This window comes from Aristolochia californica, unplaced genomic scaffold (genome assembly GCF_029961685.1).
Source record: "Aristolochia californica isolate CCGP_79_NKW_82.1479 unplaced genomic scaffold, dmAriCali1.0.hap1 SCAF_2, whole genome shotgun sequence".
NCBI classification, from domain to species: domain Eukaryota; kingdom Viridiplantae; phylum Streptophyta; class Magnoliopsida; order Piperales; family Aristolochiaceae; genus Aristolochia; species Aristolochia californica.
Window position 1 is genome coordinate 43,160,244 of NW_027181881.1, and position 20,678 is coordinate 43,180,921.

General features: G+C 37.5%; 1 protein-coding gene across 1 annotated transcript; it reads right to left on the minus strand.

Annotated features, from left to right (window-relative positions):
* Window positions 1-348: 348 nt before the first annotated feature.
* On the minus strand, window positions 349-20,397 carry LOC137956275 (F-actin-capping protein subunit alpha). Its single transcript, XM_068803693.1, has 10 exons — window positions 20,216-20,397; window positions 20,029-20,144; window positions 13,755-13,844; window positions 10,438-10,502; window positions 9,523-9,684; window positions 5,392-5,470; window positions 5,144-5,221; window positions 4,087-4,161; window positions 3,955-3,990; window positions 349-929 (listed from the first exon to the last, which is right to left on the minus strand). Exons 1-10 carry the CDS (start codon window positions 20,322-20,324, stop codon window positions 822-824), a joined length of 918 nt encoding a protein of 305 aa, XP_068659794.1. The 5' UTR covers window positions 20,325-20,397; the 3' UTR covers window positions 349-821.
* Between the last annotated feature and the right edge of the window lie 281 nt (window positions 20,398-20,678).

A 20,678-nucleotide genomic window follows, 5' to 3' on the forward strand; every position in this document is an offset into this window, starting at 1 on the left:
AGATTTTCAGGACCGAGTGGGATCCCAATTCCAAGTCTGGAAAATCCTGATTACAAGCTGCCAGCACAATCACTACAGGATAAGTCATTTGCAAGATATAAAATATATACTGACTCTCTTGCTGAAAAAGCAACATCTTCACCACTGTCAGTATATGGCTTCGATCAGAAAATGGTGAGTTACCACGAACACATGAACATGAGCGGAAACAGAATGATACTGATACAAACTCATGAGCTCTTGGAAACTATTAAAATTAATGAAATTAGGTTCATTTATCAATAAATAAGAGAGTAACTACATATATGACCACCTTACTATGTAAATAAATACGTGTGAAAACAGATGTACAAGACAATTAGAAAACATGGAAGGAGTTCTTTTTTTCTTTTTCTTTTAGAAGTATATTATTTCTTCCACCTGAGTCATCACCAAAAATAATAACACTGACAATGACAATAATAACAACACAATAACAACAATAACAACAACAACAAAAAAAACAATAATAATAATAACAAAAACTATAAAAAATAAACAAAAAAAGTGACTCACAGATGTTAAAAAAAAAAAAAAAAAGTAACTACATGCTTCATGCAGCATTTACCCACATTTGACATTTGTTGATTGGCCCCTTCCATGTATTAAACCAAAGCAGGCAAAAACAATTCTTATAGTGATGATATGGCGAACTATGGGCAACTATGGCCATGCAAGAAACCGTTTAATACCAATGACAGCGAGAAAGGAATCGAACCCACATTTCAAAGCAAAAGGCACATCTCTAAAAACCTTAAAACCGCGCCTGATGATGCATATCTTCACTTTCCAATACCAAGTTCCTTTGTAACATCTCGAGTCAGGCTGAACTGCAAAGTATTATGCCACGGAAATAGAGTGCGAGTAACGGGGAGTTTCCTCCGCAAATCCTGCAGAGAATACCAATCAAATTCTATAACAGTTTCTTGTTCTCAACTAAAAGTTCTACAATAGCAATCTCTAAGGTTCTCTTAGTGTTACCCTTTCCTATAACCAGGAAGTAAAAAATCTAGTCCAGCTTGAGTGGTCAAAGTGGTTTGACCAAGACCCAGACACCTGCCAGGGCAAAGACTATAGGATACCTTGCTTTCTCCAGTACCGTAATGGTCGGTCTCTCTCTCAGTTCAACTGCTACCCAGTGGGTCCAGTTGTTTGCCAAGGTAGATGAGTGAAAAATGAAGACCTCAAGACTCAAGCTGCAACTAGATATTGTCTCTATGGGTAGATAAAAACTGAGCTACAACATATATCATTGCAAGTTAAATCCATCATATGCCACTAGTGTTCAAAAGACTCCTAAATAATCAATGGAAAGGGTTAACTTCCATAAGTAAAAGTTATTTGCTTCTACACGCAGGCCCATTGCTTTTATAATCTTGACAAATTATTTAAAAACTTAAATATGTTTTCAAATAATTTAAATCTCTTGAATTTAGCTCTTAAGTTATGGGATGTGTTCGAAGATGTAACTTGTGTTTATATAGGTTTCTAGGAATCTTATAAAATCTTATTTTCAAGGATGTAAAGGGAGTAGGAGCATTAGTGTCTGTTAAAATGAAGTATAGGGCAGTTTGGTCTTTTTACTTTGTATGTAGTATTTCAGCGAGGGTACTATCACGTTCAGAATGTTTAGATGTGTCTATAGTCCAGTTTTTTATGTTTTAGAGGTGTGGATCGGTACTTTAAGGAGTTGTGTAAGAGGCGTAAATGTGTAACTGATCAATGAGAGCTTCTCTCACACTCAAGTGAATAAGAAGACCAAACCCAATGAGAGCTTCTCTCACACTCTCTTTCAGCACTTTTTTCTCCTCTTTCCTCTTCCACTCAATCTTCTATTTCTTATTTCTTGACAGTGTTTTTTATCATTATTTTATGTTATAAATAGAAGAGAAAAGGGAACCCTAAAAAATCTCCTTCCAGAATTTCAAAGTGGCTTAATTGTTTTACAGGTCATTCTTCTCCCAAGTTGCCTTTTTTTTTTTATTGCAAGTTCATAAATTTGCAATGCTATTTAACCAATGAAACTAATTTTTTGCCACTTTGGTATTGCAACGAAACTAAATGATATATATTTAAAAAATTAGATACAATTTTAAAGTCCATTGCTTTTGAAAGTATAACTGTCTTTTAATATTTTATCTGTTTAAAATTTCACTGAAAAAATGATTGGGCAAGGGAAAGCAGGAGTGAAAGATTAAGCCGTGCAGACACCGCACCCCCCACCAAGGGAAGTTGGGATATACTTTCTTTTTCCCCTTCTCATAGGAAGAAGAAGCTCATATCTTTTAATGTTGTAATTGAGAATATAAGTAAATAAGCCAAAGTATATTTTACATGTTCCCAATCCATTATACACTATCGATGCAGCTAAAATTTGTCCATTAAATTCCAATTGTAGAACCATATTAGACATAAGAAAAAATTGTGACTGTATTTAAAATTAGGCTGAAATAAAAGGTGTAGATGGGAATTAAAATCCTTGATTATTTAAAACTGATGATATTTTTTCTATGTTACCATTTAAGTATAAAATAAAAATTAAAAATGTAGACATCAATCATTGAATTTAAATAAAATGTATAAATAAAATTAAAAATTAAAAATATAGACATCAATCATTGAATTTAAATAAAATGTATAAAATAAAAAAAATTGAATTTTCTTCTAAGAAGAAATAAAAAAATTCTATTTTCTTTTTTAGGTATAAATTTAAAGGCTAAATTAGGAAATAAATATGTACTAGAGTTTAACTATTATCTGTATATTTTCTTATCACTGGCTGAACCATTGGGCCAACCTGTTAAACTGCTTAAATGAGATTTAGCGACTCAATCAGTCAGGTTTCAGAATAATGTGTTCAGATTTTATTTTATTTTAAAACATTATGTTATGTATTTGAAATTTGTTTCAACCAAAAAATATATTTTTTAGGAAATTTTAGTGTCTCTGATTTCCTGCAAAGCTAGCCTATTTTTCTACCTTGGAAAGACATCTATTTTCTTAGGAAAGGACATCGCATAGCTCTCTTTCTCTCTCCTCCAGAATTGCATAACAGCCATTGCAGCAGTTTTCAGCTTTTGTTGGCCATTTTCAGAGGCAACAAAAGCAGCAGCTAACCATGGCAAAGTCTAACAGCCAGCACCAACAGCAAGCTAGAAGGAAGAAAAATAAAACTGATTGTGACCCCTTACGTGAAGTTTGTTAAACAACTTGAAATTTTGTTTACAAAGGCTCTCGGGAAGCATGAGTTTGGGTCTTTTTCTAATAAGTTAGAACTCTCTGATATATATGCTCCAGCTTGAATGAGAGTCTAAGGAAATAAAGTATGTAAGGGTATGTCTGTAATTTGATATCATGGAGTTTGCCCCTCCTAAATTCAAAAGTGTCACTGGTCTTTTATATGGTGTTAAAAGTCATAAGATAAGAATAGACTGACTGTATAGGAAGTTTCAACTCAAAAGCTTGTATGAGGGGCAAACGTGTCACTTTCTATAATTTTTATTTTAAGTGAATAAAAACAGGGTTAAGGGTTGAGTTCTGACCCTTAACGAGCTGTCATTCTCTGCAGCAGTTTCTCTCCAACTCCCGTCTCTTTCTTCTGCCTTTTTTTACTTTTCCCTCCTCAATTATGGAATTCAAGAAATGTTTTCTCTCCCTTTTTTACTGGAAAGCTGGAGAATGTAAGGGATGAGGGTATGCTCATCATATTGAGAAAGACTGGGGTACTAAATCATATAGTTTCCTGGGAAAAGCACTAATTGCTTGAAGATAATAGATTTCCAGAAAACCTGTATCCAACTTTTGCAGGGAATATAAGTTTCCATATGGAGGATCTAACAAGGCTTAATCTTTCAGCAAATATCCTGAATATCATTTAACTTTTGCCAACTGGTAATGCAAGTATCTGAAAAATACCTTGAAGGTTGTGTCAGGCAAATTCGAGTAAGATGACTGCAAAAGACGTTGAAACAACAAACAATAATGAGAAAACTGCAACTGCAATATGAAATATCATAAATCGAACTACTATAAAATGAAAGTACCAACCTCTAGAGACGCAAAGTACTCAGATTCGTGATGGTGAATCATGTTTGTAATGGCTACTGCAGAGTCTTCAGGGGACTGAAATGCAATTCCCAGAATCAAACATACAGATCTATTCATCTCTAAAGTGAAATCAGTGACAATTCAGAAGGGCACATGCACTAGCCTCACTACTAGACATTGGGTGTGTTGACATGATTCAGTTCCAGATCACTGAAAAATGGAAGATGCAGATATCTCCAGTAACTAAGAACACAGTGAAAGTTTTTTTTTTTTTAGAACAGTGACTATGCACACCCATTACACCCAGTACCCCTGGAGAGACTTGAACCCAAGACCTCACACTAGAAACATCCCACTAGGCCATTGAACCAAGTCCTCCCACGTAAAAGAACAAATTGTATAATTTCTTTCTTTAAATGATTAATATTTGATTGTTAAAAGCACACAAATAGAGGGAGCATGAATCAGCTAGTCAGCGGCAGCAGAAGAGCAAGATTCAGCCTGCCAACACAAGATGACAAAAACATAAAGAAATGAGGGATCATGGTCATTCTTACAGAGGACACAGCAAGGAGTTGGCCCTCAATTCCTTCCCAAGTAGGGAGTAGGCCATGGTTGATTGAGGAAAAATATAATAAAAATAATAGCAATAGCAATTATATTCTAGCTATTGTGTCATTAGTGTTATTACAAAATTTTAAAACTGACACATGACTTCAGGAAGCTACCTAATCACTACCACAAAATCCTCAATTCCACTCTGAAGTATCACTATGCAATTCCAAAAAAATAAAAAGTATAAGAAATTGAGAATATTCCAGGAAGGCCATTAGGTTTTTTAAAAAAAAGGATAGCTTGTAAAACTTTCAGTTCTGATTTTCTCATTGATTTGGTTTACGGAAAGGAATTTAAATTTTGTTGTTAGATGCTCCCACAACCTGATATTAAGCAATTGTAGGGAATAATAGTTTTTTTTATCAATGATTCTTCTTTTCTTTCTTAGAAACTAATTTTAAAAAAAATTAACTGCTATTGCAACTATGGTAAAAAATGCTACCTGTAAGAGGGTAGAATCTCTACATTCATGCTTCGCATCTAGCTGGACATTTCCTTCTTCAAAATAATGGGCACCTACCTGAATCATGTAATGAAAAAGCAGCATTAAGTTATCACGGAGATGTATAGATTAGTAGAACAAACCAGACCACTATAATTAGAGGTAGTAGGAATGCTTTATAATATCCTACTTCCAGTGCTTTGCGCAACTATTTATGAAGGCTACAGGATACTGTACAAAGACGATACCTGCATCTTGCCTGTTACCTCCATCTCTTGCAACTCATCCTTGAAAGCAACACTCCAAATTGAGCGCCAACTCCCGTTGCTGGACAGATGCAAGTTAGACTTTGTAAGAGAAAAATCAGTGTAGTGTATCCACTAAACAAATATGTAGCTTGTGGCTGATCTGCACATCCCAATCTTTGTAGCTTAGATATTTACTTTCACAGAGAGCATGTCTTTTGAAGAATTTAAGGTTATATTTCATGAAAATTCCCTTTACAGTTATTACCAACGCAAGAATTTCACCAAATCAACTTGGTTCTAGTGCTGTCTTGCCCGAGAAAAACAACTAGATGATGAGACCAAGAGAACATGAACAACTTCAGGGACAAGCCAAAGCTTATAAATAAACATACAATCGGCCTAAAGTTAGCCCTTGCAAAGGACCTGTTTTGCTTTTGCCAAAACAGAATTGTAACACAGAGAATGCATATTGAGAGTAAATCAACTTCAGAGACAAGTCAATGCGCTTATAGAGAAATATATATCTGATCTGGCCTTAGCCTATGCAAAACACCAGTTTGCTTGTGCCACAAAAGGATAATATATAGAGAATGTCTATCAAAGGTCAAACCGCCAACAAAATAACAATCAATTACAGATCTCCCATTCTGGATGGGACCAGTTGGATGCACTTTCAGTGACACACCCGTAAAGGTGGCAAACATCAGAATTCATATCAAATATATGTTGATAAGTAGGTATAAAAGAGTCTTCATGACTCACACAGCAAGAAGTTTCATAGAGCCAAAATTATTACGGTGGAATCTTATAGGAATCACATAGGAGGAGGTCTCACAGAAGAGTCTCGGTCAAAGGTGTTTTAGTTATATTAGTCTTCTATTTATGTTCAATTATTCTAGGACTTATCTTTTAATGTTTAACTTTGGGTGTAACTAGAACAAGGGTAGATTAATTGCAATTGGATTCTACTTGTTTCCTCTATTATAAGTAGAAGTTCATTTTGTACTCAAATTACAACAAGTTAATGAAACATTTCTCTTTTCCAGAATTTCAACATGGTATCAGAGTGGGTTCTATGAGTTGACTCGATCAACCCATAGAGATAATGTGATCCTTTTCTGATTTATCATCTCTAGTAATTTAGGTTCGTATTCCACCTTTTTTTCTTTATTTCCTTTCCCAATACCCATTGTTTCCTTAGTGTTTGCACCTCCATACTGAACTTTTCATATTGCAAAATATATATTGATGGAAAGATCTTTGAGTCTACTTTTGAACGCAACAAAATCTTGGCAATTGGAGTTTTCTACAAAGATAAATTGATATTTGAATCAGTAAAGGTCAGATTGGAAGAGATGTTTGAGCAACACCAAAAAGCTTCAATTTTTTAGGCATTTTATACCATCAAGAAAGAGACTTCATACAAGAAATTACATGTCAAACGAAAGATTTGTAAATCTATTTTCCTACCTATCTAACCAATTCTCAATCCAAGTTTTCTAGAGGGAGATTTCAATGTCGGAAGAGTCAATGCTCATGCTAGCCAAAGAAGAAAGAGTAATCGGTTCGACCAGATTATAGAGTCTGAAATTTATCAGATTCTTTATCTCAAAAGAAGTATATTATATGGGGAAATATTATACTTGAATGAATGATATCAAAGTCTAGTTTCATAAGGAGCAAATTTCATGTCAATCTGATCTATATGTAAGGAGATATTTGCATTGGAGTCCGCAAGGGCCAAGCCACATAATGGAGAAAATCAAGAGGTCACAACAAATTCAAGAACGAAGGTTTTTATGTCAAATTAGGTATCAATTTAAAGCTATTTTCCATTTGTGATTCTGAGTTATATTCGGGAGATATCGATATCAGAAGTTCCAAAGATCAGTTTTGTCAAAAATCTCTCTTTTTCCTATTTTTCTTTCCTATTATCTCTCTATGCATTGGCGTGGATTAAAGTTTTCTTTTCTCCAAAAATTCTAGTTTTTTAGCCAATTTTATCTTCCTATTATGGCAAAATCCCCTCAGTGAGCAAGGGACCAGCAAAAATGCTCGTAGAACAAAAGAAGACCTTGAAGGACAGCTCTCACTTCACCTTTAGTGGAGTCCACCTCACCAATAGGCTCAAATAAAGATAAAGGACAGGCCGATCATAATCTCTAATACCTCCATTTCCAACACCTCTAGGACCCAGATTTCCTCTACAACTCCAATCAAAGTTGAGCTCTAAAAAGCCCAAGGGAGGAGGATCCCAAGTTTCCTGACAAACTATCTGAGATGTACAGCAAGCCACAATATTTTTCCTAAAGAAGCCCCTGTATTATCTATGAAATCATTATTGAGCCGGGTCCAATCAAGCACCAAGTGGACTGATTTCTTTGTGTCACACCCAATGAGATAATTTGACCAGAAAAGATCCTACTATTCCTTTTGAGTCATGAACACTATAGGACACGAACTATCTTCCAAAGAGTATTCCCCAATTAGGAAGAGGGAAAAAGAGGAGATTTCAATTAGAAATCCTCAATCTTTAAAGGTAAGCAAAGGAAAATCCCAAGCCTTTTGATGTAGAAGCACCAAACTTTGTGGGCACCAGGACCATTTAGGAGGAAGAGATTAATAGTTTACCCCAGCATCGCAGAAATGACAATTCAATTAGAAATCCTCAATCTTTAAAAGTAAGCAAAGGAAAATGCCAAACCTTTTGATGTAGTAGAGGCGCCAAACTTTGTAGGCACCAGGACAATTTAGGAGGAAGTGATTAATAGTTTACCCCAGCATCACAGAATTGACAATTCAAATTTGGAGGTCAAAAGCCACATCAGCAAAGAATGTTTGAATACTTTCCACAAGAAGCCTTGAATTTTGGGGGCCAAATGCAACGCCAGGCTATAGTGGGAATGTTTGGGCAAGAGACAGCCCCTTTAACAAGAGCAGCATAAGAGGAGGCAACCAAGAACCTCCTGGAAGTATCAGCAGTCCAAACCATCTTCTTATTCCCTCTGCCATTCTAGTAGAATTGATCAAGCAAGCACTAAAGTCTAACAACTTCAGCATCATCTCTGTCTAAAACACTTTCAATCAAATTTATATTCCAACCAATCTCAGCATTCATGCACCTGCAGCTCTCACAGACTCCAACAAGTATCTATTACCAATTTTTAAGTACAGCAAATAGGGATGCAGTAGCCAGTAACAAGATGTTACAAGAAGACTCAATTCAAGCCAGGTGATTAGCATTGCTAGAAGTGTGTGACCAAGAAATATTTATTGGTCCAGTCATATTGTCTAACTCATCAAAACATGGAAGAAAGCATTTTGGCTGATCCTTTAACACCCAGACAAAGAAATAACTATGACAGATAATTGGTCAATGGGTAAATACTTAAGAAAGAAAGAAAAAAAATTGTCTTCCAAGAAGATATTTATGATTGAAACACAGTATAACTGAATGATCTCATCTCATTGTCATAAAAAAGAAAATGAAACAAAAAAAAAATGTTTCACCAGAAGTAAATTTTATCTCCCTGATTGCTCACAAGGGTTACTAATCTTGTAGAAGTAGCATGACTGGGGAACATTTAGCCAAAATAAACGTCCTTCTCATTATTGACCAATACTATTGGACCTATCTGAAAAGAGACTACGAGAGGTATGTCAAGTTTTCATCAAACAACACAAGGAAGAATGTTGGTCCATAAACGCCCTTTCCAATGCCCGCCAAACTTTAGACAATGACACCTGTAGATTTACCTTTAACAATAAGGAGCACATTGGACATTCTACAGAGGATCCACAGCTCCGAAGCAAGACTCACAGTTAAGTATCAGAAGTTTGTCAGCTACTAGCCCTCCATATCAGGAGATTTTACCGTTTTTTAAGTAACAAATTACTGTTCATTTTTCAGACCATAAAATGGTTTCGGAAGGGCTTAGTTTTTAAAATGTGTGTCGATGGCCATATTTTTGTGTTGTCTGATGCAATACTGGGTATAGACTTGTAAAATTTGATAAAAAGTAAAAAATAAAAATAAAAAAGAAGTTTCAGAAAAGGATACAATAAAATCACGCATCAAAAGCAAGGAAAAAATTGATGGTTCTCTTATTGTACTGTGCAAAATCAACGCACCAGAAATTTTGAGGGCTATGTCTAGCAGCAGAAATCACCACTACAAGCTCAAAATCAGCACCAGGTCCCTCAATGTCTTTTCCATGAGTGCAGTAGACTGCACATGTTCCTTTCGGATAGGTTTCAGTAACATACTTGAGAACTTCAGCGTCCAATGCTCCTCTGCAGAAAGCTCAAAATGAAAACGATAAATGAAAAAGTATTCCTACAGGTTAGTTAAGTAATTCAGTCTTGTGCTACAAATCAAAAGGACAACTGGATGTTAACTTAGTAGTGAAAGATTTAAGAAACTTGACATCTATCAACCCCAACAGAGTCTAGGATGAGCTTCAGATAATAATAGTATAACAATAACACTAACAATAATAATAACTGTTGAGTGGAAAAAAGTCTCACGTTGAAAAATGGGAAGAAAAGTTAATAAGTTATAAGGTTGATTACTAGGCCTCCTAAGTGGCTAGTCATTTTAAGGTTGAGTAATAAGCTTCCTAAGTGGCCAATCATTTTGGGCTGGCATAGGGCTCAACCCTACATTGTATCAAAGCAGGTTGTGTATGTGGGCCGAAGCCCAGTTTGTACTACCCTGTTTATCTGTGTGTTGTGGACTATATAAGGCAGGAATTTGTGTATTGTGGACTCTATGAGGTAAGAATTTGTGTGTTGTAGAATCCATGAAGTAGGAGTTTGTATGATCAGTTGAAGCCTAGATGTGAGGGGGAGTGTTGTATTAAAAAAAGTCTCACATTGAAAAAGTGGGAAGAAAAGTTAATAAGTTATAAGGTTGATTACTAGGCCTCCTAAGTGGCTAGTCATTTTTTTATGAAACTAGAATTCAACCCAACAATAACAATACTACAATATTAGTTTGTAGAGGTTCATTGTACAAGAATTGAAATTAAAGTAACATTGACCTACCGAAATTCCTCGATGTAAGAGGATGGAAGCTCTTCATCTGTAGCAGGTCTCACTGCTTTGCAAGCCTGAATGCAGAATCAGACCAAAAGGATGACTATTAGACTATATATAACCTCCTTAATAGTGAGAATATTTACAAAAGTATCATAATTAGTTAAGGTTCAACTTAGGTGAAATAATAGAAATTTGACCATATCAAAAGTCCATTTTATTTACCATATCAAGAGATAAAATCAACCAGCGAAGGTGGTTGCAGAACAACTGTACTATCATTGCATAGGGTAGGCTTCAGGTGGACACAGCACAAACACGGCAGTCAGTTTTATGTCAATTCAAATATGGACTATCTTTCTCCACCTGTTCATTTGGATAGTTGACTCATTTGGTAAACTTACCGATCAAGTAGCAGCTTCTGGACTTGAGTCCAACAACCATTTCCCACAAATCACAGTCCATGTCTGCCTCTTGGACTGAGCTGCCACTATTTCTGAGTGATGCTTTACAGCTTTTTGTGAGCTATTTTTTTTTTTTGTTTTTTGATAAAAGTGATTTGTATGAGCTATTATTTTGTGCACGAGGTAAAGGTAAGCCTGCCTTTGTTCTTGTTTACAGGTCAGATAAAAAGTACTAATGACCACACACCGTTTATCTCTTTGCAAAGTATATCTTATCAATTTGCTAGGAAATGCATGACCAAGGTTTTCTATGAGCTGGGCTTTCCCTAGATAAACATGTTTTTGTCTTAGTGGGCTTTTTGAGTGACGGGCAAGTTGATGTGGGAGGTTAGAAACCACATGGTATTGCTCATTTCCAATCATATAATGGAAATAAAAAAGCACACTTTGTTGAAATCAAGGCATGAATGTAATGTGAAACTGGATTTCACATCTCAGACTCAGGTCATAACCGTACACCTGAAAATCAGAGATGTCTCCAAAGATATCATTTGTTCCAGATGAGGCAGAATGGATGCATCAAATTAAATATTCTAGTAATTAAACACATACATTTCAGGTTCAGAAGCACATAATTCTTTAGTCTAATCAATTTCTTCTTGAATTACCATATAGTTGAATATGTAAGTAAATCTAATGACTTTGATCACTTCAAGTATCAAATATCTTTTGATAAAAGTGTAGGCCTGTTAGATTAATGTATTTCTTGAATCCAAAACTTAGATCATCCATTGGAGAATATAAGGATTATAATGGTTTGGATCACCTGGAAACATTTTAATAGTATTAATCATGTTTTATAACTCCAAAGCTAGCACCCCAGACAACACGGCTTCTCATGTCGTTGGCCTCATCTCGAGCTGGCTTCATACAAAGAAGGATTTTGCTACTCTGTCGAGGGTTTCCCTTCGGGAAAATTGGAATTTGATCGCTCATATGTCTGGCCCCAGCAAAGCTCCGAGTATGGCTATCTGGGATCCTCCCCCTTGCGACTGCATAAAACTGAATTTTGATGGTAGTGTTATTGGATGTCCTGATCTAGCAGGAGCAGGTAGTGTATTCAGAGGTCACAATGGAGACCCTATTCTTTCTTATGTTGGTCTGGTGGGCATTGCCGATTCTAATACTGTTGAAGTTAGTGCTCTGTTGTTCGGCCTCCAAATTTTCAGGGATCGTCTCCATGGCAAGTTAATCATTGAAGGCGACTCGAAGACGGTTATTAGTTAGTGTTACAAAGACAGCCTCCCCCCTTGGCGCCACTGGCTCATCACTAATAGTATTGCTGACATTGTATCTTCGACGCATAGTAATTGGAATCTCATGCCTAGATCAGCCAACTCTTTGGCTAATTTTGGCAAAATTTGGAACTTCCCAGCAATCTCTCATTTTTTCGAAAGACTTTCCTCCTTTGTAATATGCTCTCTTGAGCTTTTGCCTTAATAAAAATCAGTATCATTTCAAAAAAAAAAAAAAAATCATGCTTTGTATCTTGCATATTTTGTTATAGGAGATGGTTTAGTGAAGACATATGCTTCCCAGAATAAGTGCATAAAAAATCTTAATTTTTGGTGTACTTAGGCATGAAAGATTCGTTATAGCATCATACAAGGTTCCAATCAGTTAAATTATTTATTAGTAAATACTGTCGTATTAGTAAGTATAAGGGACTGGTCATATGTGGTTGGATGCAGTCAGTTTTGGCTTGGTTGTACTGGTCCGAGTAGGGTTGAGCTCAAATATAAGGGTCAGGACTTCAATCATATTTCCCTCTTTCTTAGTTGATCTACAGTTAATAATTTACATTGCTTTTTTTATGAAGTGTAAGATTTTTACCTCTTGTAGCACACGAAAAGAAAATGAGTGACCTTCAGGGAAGCTAGAATATGCCCAAGGGATGGCCATTGGATGCTTGTGCTCAAGATTACAGCCACATTAAAAACATACAGGGACGTAACAGTATAAATGATTTCAGATTTCATTAACCACAAGTGCTCAGGCCCTTTCCAGAAAACAGGTAAAGCCGTATGAAACTTTGCAGTTGTGGCTATTTTCTGGGGTTAGCTCCTCTAGTTCAGTAGGAGGATATACAGAAGGCACCTACTCCACAATTCTTTGGACTCTAGCACACAACAATGTTCCTCTTCAAAGCTAAGTTGTGTGCAGAAATTGGTGCTTAATCATCAATCATAGGAATCACAACTCCCCTTCTATCACACCTTTGGTCCCCTCCCATCCGTAATCTAAAGCTAAACTTTAATGGCAGTTCCCTTGGGAACTCTGGCCCTGCAGGGTTAGGTAGGCTAATTCAGGATTACCAGGTGGCCATTCCACTTGCATGATCACAACCTGCTGATCTCTGTGGCTCAGCTGAAGCTGAAAGTTTTGGTAGAAAGCTGAGGCTGAAATTAAAGCCTCCTTTATGATGTCAAAATCTACTTCCAGCACTTATCTAGCAGTGACTAGGTTGATTCTGCCTTTGGGATCAGTTGGTAGACAAGAGTTTTTTTTTTAAATTGACGAGCTTCATTAAGCACAAGAGAGCGAAGAACATACAATCAGGAATGGGATCCCCATACAATGAAGATGACACAGAGATGGAGCCATTACTATGATCAAATCAAAGAGTTTAGAACCCCACTTTATCTCTTGGCATCATGTCCATCAGACAGCCAACAGCATCATGGACACTTCAGCAAAAGGTGCACCCCATCAAACTGTTGCTGTGGGACGCTCTCTTCCCTTGTAATATGCTTCTCCCTTGTCTATGAGATTGTTTTCTTCAATTTTATTAGAATTTTTCACAATTTCAAACAAAAAAAGAAAAAACAGATTTGTATAACAAGTGAACAACAGTGGGATTACTTGTTTGACATGGTCAATTGTAGCAACTTGGCAAGTCCTTGGATCAAGATACTCAATGTCATCAAGTTCCCCAAATGGTGTTATGAGCACCTGCAGTGAGAACACAAACATTATCAAATGTCAAAAATATTCAAAATACATTTTCAAAAAAAAAATCATTTAAAAAATAATTCAAAATAATAAAGAGTAAGAAAACATTTAAATGGAAACTTCTTCAAGATTTGAACAACTTTGTTAAGCTTAGATGAAGAGAGCCATGGCTTCCCCCAATTACAATATAACCACTAATATCTTATTTAGAAGTTTGCTCCCCTCTCAAGCACACCACTTAAGAGCAATATCAGGAGTGCTCTAACACTTTTAAGTTCTAACTTGTCCACTTAGGAATAATATCAATCTCTGGACTGCTTTCCAGAAAAAAATATCTCAGCACTACACCAGAATTTACAGTGAAAAGAGAGCATCATCATTGCAAGCTAAGAGACTTTAGCCACTAGATCACATAGTCACCCTTAAGCAAGCCCTCCAAGTCGAAAAATGTTTTGAAGAAAATGGATGCAGTCTGCAGAAAATATTTGTGGCAGACTCTTCAGAGAGTTTTTAAATTTCCTTGAGTGAGAAAGAGTAGTTACTGAAGAAACATGGTGGTCTGAGAATTTAAGGCTAGAAGGTGTTAATAAAAGTTCGCTTTCTCAAAAAAAGAAAAAACAGTTGTTAATAAAGCCATCTGGCTGCCACTGAGAAGCAAGCATTTTGAAGCTGCTGTTAGCTATTGAAAGAAGAACAAACAGGCATATGCCTGCCTCATACCTGGCATTACTTCAGATGCTCGAGAGGACATGTGGAGCTACTCTAATTTAGTTTTGACTTATTCAGTTGCCTAGGAAGAACAAGTGATAGCATATCACCTTCTTTGTTTGCCACATCCTGCACTTTCATTCTCTAATCTGATACCACGTCATGTGTCTTGGGCATGTAGTGGGCGTGATCAATAAGTCAATAGGTCGAGCCAGTAAATCTGGGATAGTCATTTGAAGGTTTTGTAATGAACCGAGTTTGGGTTTTGGGTATGGGGCACCACCTGGGGGACTACTTATAACCAAGTTTCTTTGAAAATAGTGAAATGCACACAAGAAAGGGAATGAGTGATTTCCAACCAATTCAGTCAACCAATTGATCTTAGAGGTATGTTTTCCTTGAATTGAGCACAAGTAGGGTTAATCTTCAAAGTGACATTTATCCTGTGACATTTTCATCCATTTCCACCAAAAAGTCCCAGATGTGCCCAAAAATATAAATTGCAAGTGCGACAATTGGCATGAGAACTGTTGACTATTGTGCATTTAAGTTTCAACAACGTTTGTTAAATTTTAGCATTTCAGTCAAAATCTGGAAGGGGTTTGTGTCAAGATCTGGAAGGGATTGTGAGGAGGCTGAGAAACACTTTTTGGAGGAAAATGCAATTTCACATTGCTTGAAACTAGGTTGCAAAGAGGGATTACCAGAAAGGCATTGGCAATATGAGGAGAAGATGAGAGATGCATGCAGGAGAGAATAACTCGAGCAGAATGCAAAAAGATTCTTACCAAAGTCAATGCACATAATTCATGTGATAAAAAGTCAGATCTGGTTGGAACTTGCACACTCCTAAAGGAGGGTTGTGCAACAATTAGTGTAGGAAGCTTGCAGAAAAGAGGAGGAAAGAGATGAAGAAAATCGATCAAAAAAGTCATTGGAACAAAGGTCAATCAACCAGAAAATCAGTTAAAAGTACTCGCAGGACAAAGAGGAATCCAACAAGAGGTTCCTCTACTTTGTCTAGTTTGAGATATTTCAGCAAGAGGTGCTGGAACATGGAGCAGAAAACAGGCAGCAGCTAGGTTTCCTAATGCTACTAGAGGGGAAGGATTCTGTCAACAGAATGGCTCAAATTCAATCCATAAAGAAGCTAGATTGCTTTCAAAAAATAAAAACAAACTAAAGGAGCTCGATGAGACCTCCCAGATTAATAAAGGTGATGAAGGAGACAGTTTTGACTTTTTCCACTGTTGGAGACACATTGGACAGTACAGATTGGACAGATTTGGTATCATTAGTGGTGATTGGACAACTCTAAGGTGGGTGGTTCATGGTTTAACTTTCCAGAAAGCCAATCAAGGTGATCATGGAGACATTTCTAAGGTTCACAACACTGAGGACAAATTGTATGGTGCTGTCCAGCAAGTTTTAGTCATTGGTCATGATCATGGTGGGTCACATCAAAGGCTATTAAATCAACAGACAAAATCTGATTGGACAATCTTGAGGGTTTGTTAAAGTGACCCAAGGGGGCATTCCTAGATTTTTGGATATTGTGGACTCAATGAATGGTTTAGCTTGGTCAAATGTTGGTCTTCGATAAAAGTCCTGTACATCGGTAAAAAATCAATCATTTGCGACACTGATTGGGGCTGATTGGGTTTAAAAGGAAGATGACAATAATGACCCAAAGTCAGTTAGAAGAGAAGGAAAAGTAACTTGAAGGGTTCAAAAAACATGAAAGAGCTTTCACTGGAGGTCAAACTGAATTTTGCACATAGCTCAGGAGCTGTGAGAGGCAATGGCAAGTATGCCAAATATCCAACTGAAAAACTAGTAGCAGGGCGTTTTAGTCATTTCACCCTACCTTCACTCTCATATCTTTATGTAATCTTGTTCCCTATGTTGAATTATGTCTATAGTTCTAGGGTTTCACTTAAGTGAGGGGCATTATTATAATTTTATGAAATTTAACTTAAATAAATAGGTTGGGGTCGTGCACAACCCCCAATGCAGCCCATTCTATTGAGCCTTCTTCTCAATCTTCTCTCATTCTCTCTTCATCTCCCTCTCTCTCTCTCTCCTTACCTTTTCTATACCCAATAGACCAGATGCAAAATTTGATCAAAAGAGGATTTTGATAGAAGCAGTATGGATACATCAGAAAATAGGGTAACTATATAACAACTTGCAAATGCCCGAGTAGGCTAGTCATATTTCTTCAATCATATTCCTTGCAAGTGAAATTCAAGATCTCGACTTTTTGTTTGTAAATGGAATCACATATTCCTAGATCAGCTAATAGTTTAGCTGATTCTCTTGCAAAAGAGAAGGTCTCCCTTCAATCTGTCATTGTGAGAGACCTCCTTTCTGATGTATCTTTCGCTGTTTTGCTTTCTGGCTTTATAAAATTATGCCCTTTTCAGAACAAAAAAAAAAAAAAAAAGACAAGTGCAAGAGTAGGCTAGTTATTGGGGAATGAGAATTTTGAGAAGGCATCAATGATGCATTGCCAAAAGAGATGGACATACAGATAAGCAAAGTCCACACTCTTGAAGTAGCAGCAAAAGTGATATGCTAGGACCTTTTACTGGCGCCCACTGTTACAAAAAAAGCTAGAAGGGTAGGATTAAGTAGCAACGCTTAAAATAATGGAGAGGGCTCGCTACTGTCTTTGAGACAAGAGGCTACAAAATGGGTGTGGTTGCAATGACAAGCAACACACCTCAATTGCCCCTGATTGTCACGCGGTTAGATTTAGGCTAGGTCCGTCTAGCCAAGCGGAATATCTACCCCGTGCGGCCTAGCTCTTCCAAAAAACTAGTCAGCCTCCTTGAGCCTCGGATCTTCCAACCAATACTTCACACAAGAAGTTGCAAGCCAAATGGGACAACGAAAAGACCAAGATATAGAAGAGAAAAGCCTACTTTGTATTGAGAATACAAGATTACAAAGGATGGCCAAACACTCTTGAAGGCCAAGGCTAAAAACCTCTCTATACACTAAAAGAGTAAAGAAGGCTAAGGATTTTTCGACCCTTTTACAATGGGAGAGGCCTCTCTATTTATAGCCTCTCCCCTGGCCTTTAGAAATCTCCAAAAACGCCCAGAAATCCGTCATATCCCAAAAATTCGGTTTCTGGCGTCAAGGGCGCCCTGGTCAGGTGGGCGCCTGGTGACCTGGCCCTGAGGAAACCCCATTTTGCGAGCGGGCACCTGGCCTGCCGCGCGCGCCTGCGCCTAGAGTCTGCCGCGAGCTCCTGCACCTGGCGTCCTAAGGAAACCCCATTTCACCCCGCCTGGAGTCATGGTCGCGCGCGGGCAACCCCATTTCGCCCCGCCTGGAGTCCTGGCCGCGCGCTAGCAACCCCTTTCGCCTCGCCAGGAGTGTCTGCTGGCGTGCTGCCTTGTGTCTGAGCTGGTTGTTGGGGTTGTTGTGCACCTTGTTGCTTGGCCATCCGTTTGGTAAGCTCAAGTGTGTCTTCTTTTGCTGAAGTTGATGTCGGGCCCGCCATATGTGTGCGCCCCTATGGGCCGTGCCATTGCACTTGGCCTTGGCCGTTGCTACTATTGTTGTGCACTGGACTTGCACAGTCTTTTGCCTTGGTGTCTGGCCACACCATGGCTTCATCCTCCGTCTCACTGATGCACATATTAGGTGAACCACACTTCGTCTGAAAAACTAGAGTTGGAGAATGGCAAAAGGCTACATCCAAAAGATTGCAACAAAGGTGCATATATCATAAAAGACTCAAAAGAGCCATTGATCTTAGCAGTCAATATTTCAGGTTAAAACCATTAACTTAAGACAAAGACGAATTTGTGGGAAGAGATGACAATTCATTTGCACCTGAAACAAAATTTATTAGTGGTCATGGAACAAGAAATTTTTGGAAGAGAGGGCAACATCTAAAGTAGAATGTATAATAGCCAACAATTGGGTCATGGAGCAAAGGCAGAAATGGTTTGGAACCTTGAAGAAGAGGTTCCTCTAAACAAAGTGTGGAATATTAAGAACCTAGAAGTGAGTGGTTATGGGATCAATAATGGACATGAAATGAGCATGGACAATAAATTTTTAAGGGTGGAACTACTTTGTAAATTAGTACAACTGTTAAAATAAGGAATCCTAATTCTCATAAGTTCACGTGAAAAGTGAGTTTTGAGGAAGCTTAAAAAACAGTACTTCATTCACCAGATAGCACATTCATCAAGTTTATCGCTAATAAAGCTCTGCAAGTTATTTTTAATTCTTCATCTCAAGCCATCTTGCATGATAATAACAATCCTTTCAAAGGATGAGAAACAAATCTAGTGCAAACAGAACTGTAACTTACATGTTTGTAGTTGTAAGAGCAAAGTTGATTCTACTGGTCTTTTCCTAATTATTCCTCTACAACTACACCACATTTTCTCTTGAATAATCATGCAGAGGCAGATATTGAAAAGCTATGGAGTTTAGTAACATCTTACAAGGTCATGTAGTTTCTGCAGATTGAAATCAAGAGAAGGCTTTGACCTTCAACAAGCAAAAAAGAGAGAAGATCCTTTAAGAATTATAATGACGCTCATATCTTCTGCATTGCCACTTTAATGCAGCAGTTTGAAATAATTTCGTCAAATATTGGATGTGCAGCACCTCTAGCACCTAACCCATCTCCTCTTTCTATTCCACCCTTTTTCCCGCAACCCACATCTTGGATGCGCAGCACCTCTAGCACCTAACCCATCTCCTCTTTCTATTGGCCAACTACCAGATCAGAAATAAATGAATAAAAAAATCTTAAGGAGGCTATCCTGTGGAAAAAAGCCTAAACGAGCTATAAGCTGCAATCTAGGAATCGTCCCCTTGCTTGGAAACAGATAGTCCAGAAGCATGAGAGAATGACTGTAGGTTCTGAATCTAGAAGATGTGGCAGATGGATGTCACAAAATTGCACTTGATAGGCCTGATATGTTTTCCTTTTTTAGAACAAAGACCTATAAGATTTCAATCCATGGACACCAACCAAACAACTAAAGCCTTACATTCCACACAAGATTGAGAAACCAATCAACATCACATTAACTCTATCTAACATAATTATGAGTGAAGAAACCAAAATCTAACAACAACAACCAAAAGAATGACCATAAAAAAATAAATAAAACCAGCAGCCAAACGCCAAACTTAGGGCCGCTAGTACACCATAGGGTATACGAAACAGAATCCAAGTCAGCAATGAGCTTTTCAATCACATTTGAATTGTTTATGATATGTTGGAACTTCTAGACAAGTGATATTAATCAATGAGGCTAGTGAACTAAACTCTCTCAAAGTATTAGACCAAAATTAACCACCTAACTCATGTCGAGGAAGTTCGCTCAAAAATATCAGCAGCCACTGAGAGCAGGAAAAATACTTTTGTCGAGATAACAACGCAATGAGACAACGGCCAACAGCGACCGAATATTAAACAAGAGATCGAGTAACTCACATCGCCTGTTCTGTTGGGCATTTCAAGCGAAATCATGTGAGCTTTGTTATATAGCGGAAAAGCTTCGGAGACAGCCATCTTGTAAACGTGTTCATCCATCAAAACAGATTGAATGTCTACATAATGCGAAACAGTCTTCAGATGAAGAAACGAGTCCTTGGACAGAAAATGGAAAAGGTACGCATACCTTTCGCAATGTACTGAATTTCTCCGGAAGGAGCATTTGTAAGAAACCATTTGGCGATTTCCTTCTTCTGTTTGATAGTGAGGTCTGGCTGAGGATAATCATCGGCCATGGCGGACGAGATCGAACTCAGATCGGATTCCGTTCCGGCCCTCTTCTTAAGTAGCGGTACACGAATGCGAACTCCCTTGCTGGCGTGCACTGTGAGAAGAATGCCAAGCTGTCAATCTAACGATGCTCGCCTCATGAACAACTCTGGAGTCCAGTAGCAACTCACAACCGAGTTACGCTAGATTGCCTATGCGCACGCTGCGTAAAAAATGCAAGTGAGCTGTTACAAGTCACCATAAAATTTGGAGAGAAAAACACAAAAGAAACATAAACTAGAAAATATATTTCTCTTCCATTGTTTTTTCTTATTCTTCATGCGCATTCTTTTCTTTTCCGCCTACCCATGGTTTTGTAG

Bases quoted from the DNA above. Each gene is read 5' to 3' on its own strand.
- LOC137956275 (XM_068803693.1), bottom strand. From the start codon at position 20,324: ATGGCCGATGATTATCCTCAGCCAGACCTCACTATCAAACAGAAGAAG. The intron at 9,685-10,437 runs GTAGGTCAATGT...AGCTTTCTGCAG, and splicing joins TCTTACATCGAGGAATTTCG to AGGAGCATTGGACGCTGAAG. The intron at 3,991-4,086 runs GTTGGTACTTTC...CGTCTTTTGCAG, and splicing joins AGTACTTTGCGTCTCTAGAG to TCATCTTACTCGAATTTGCC.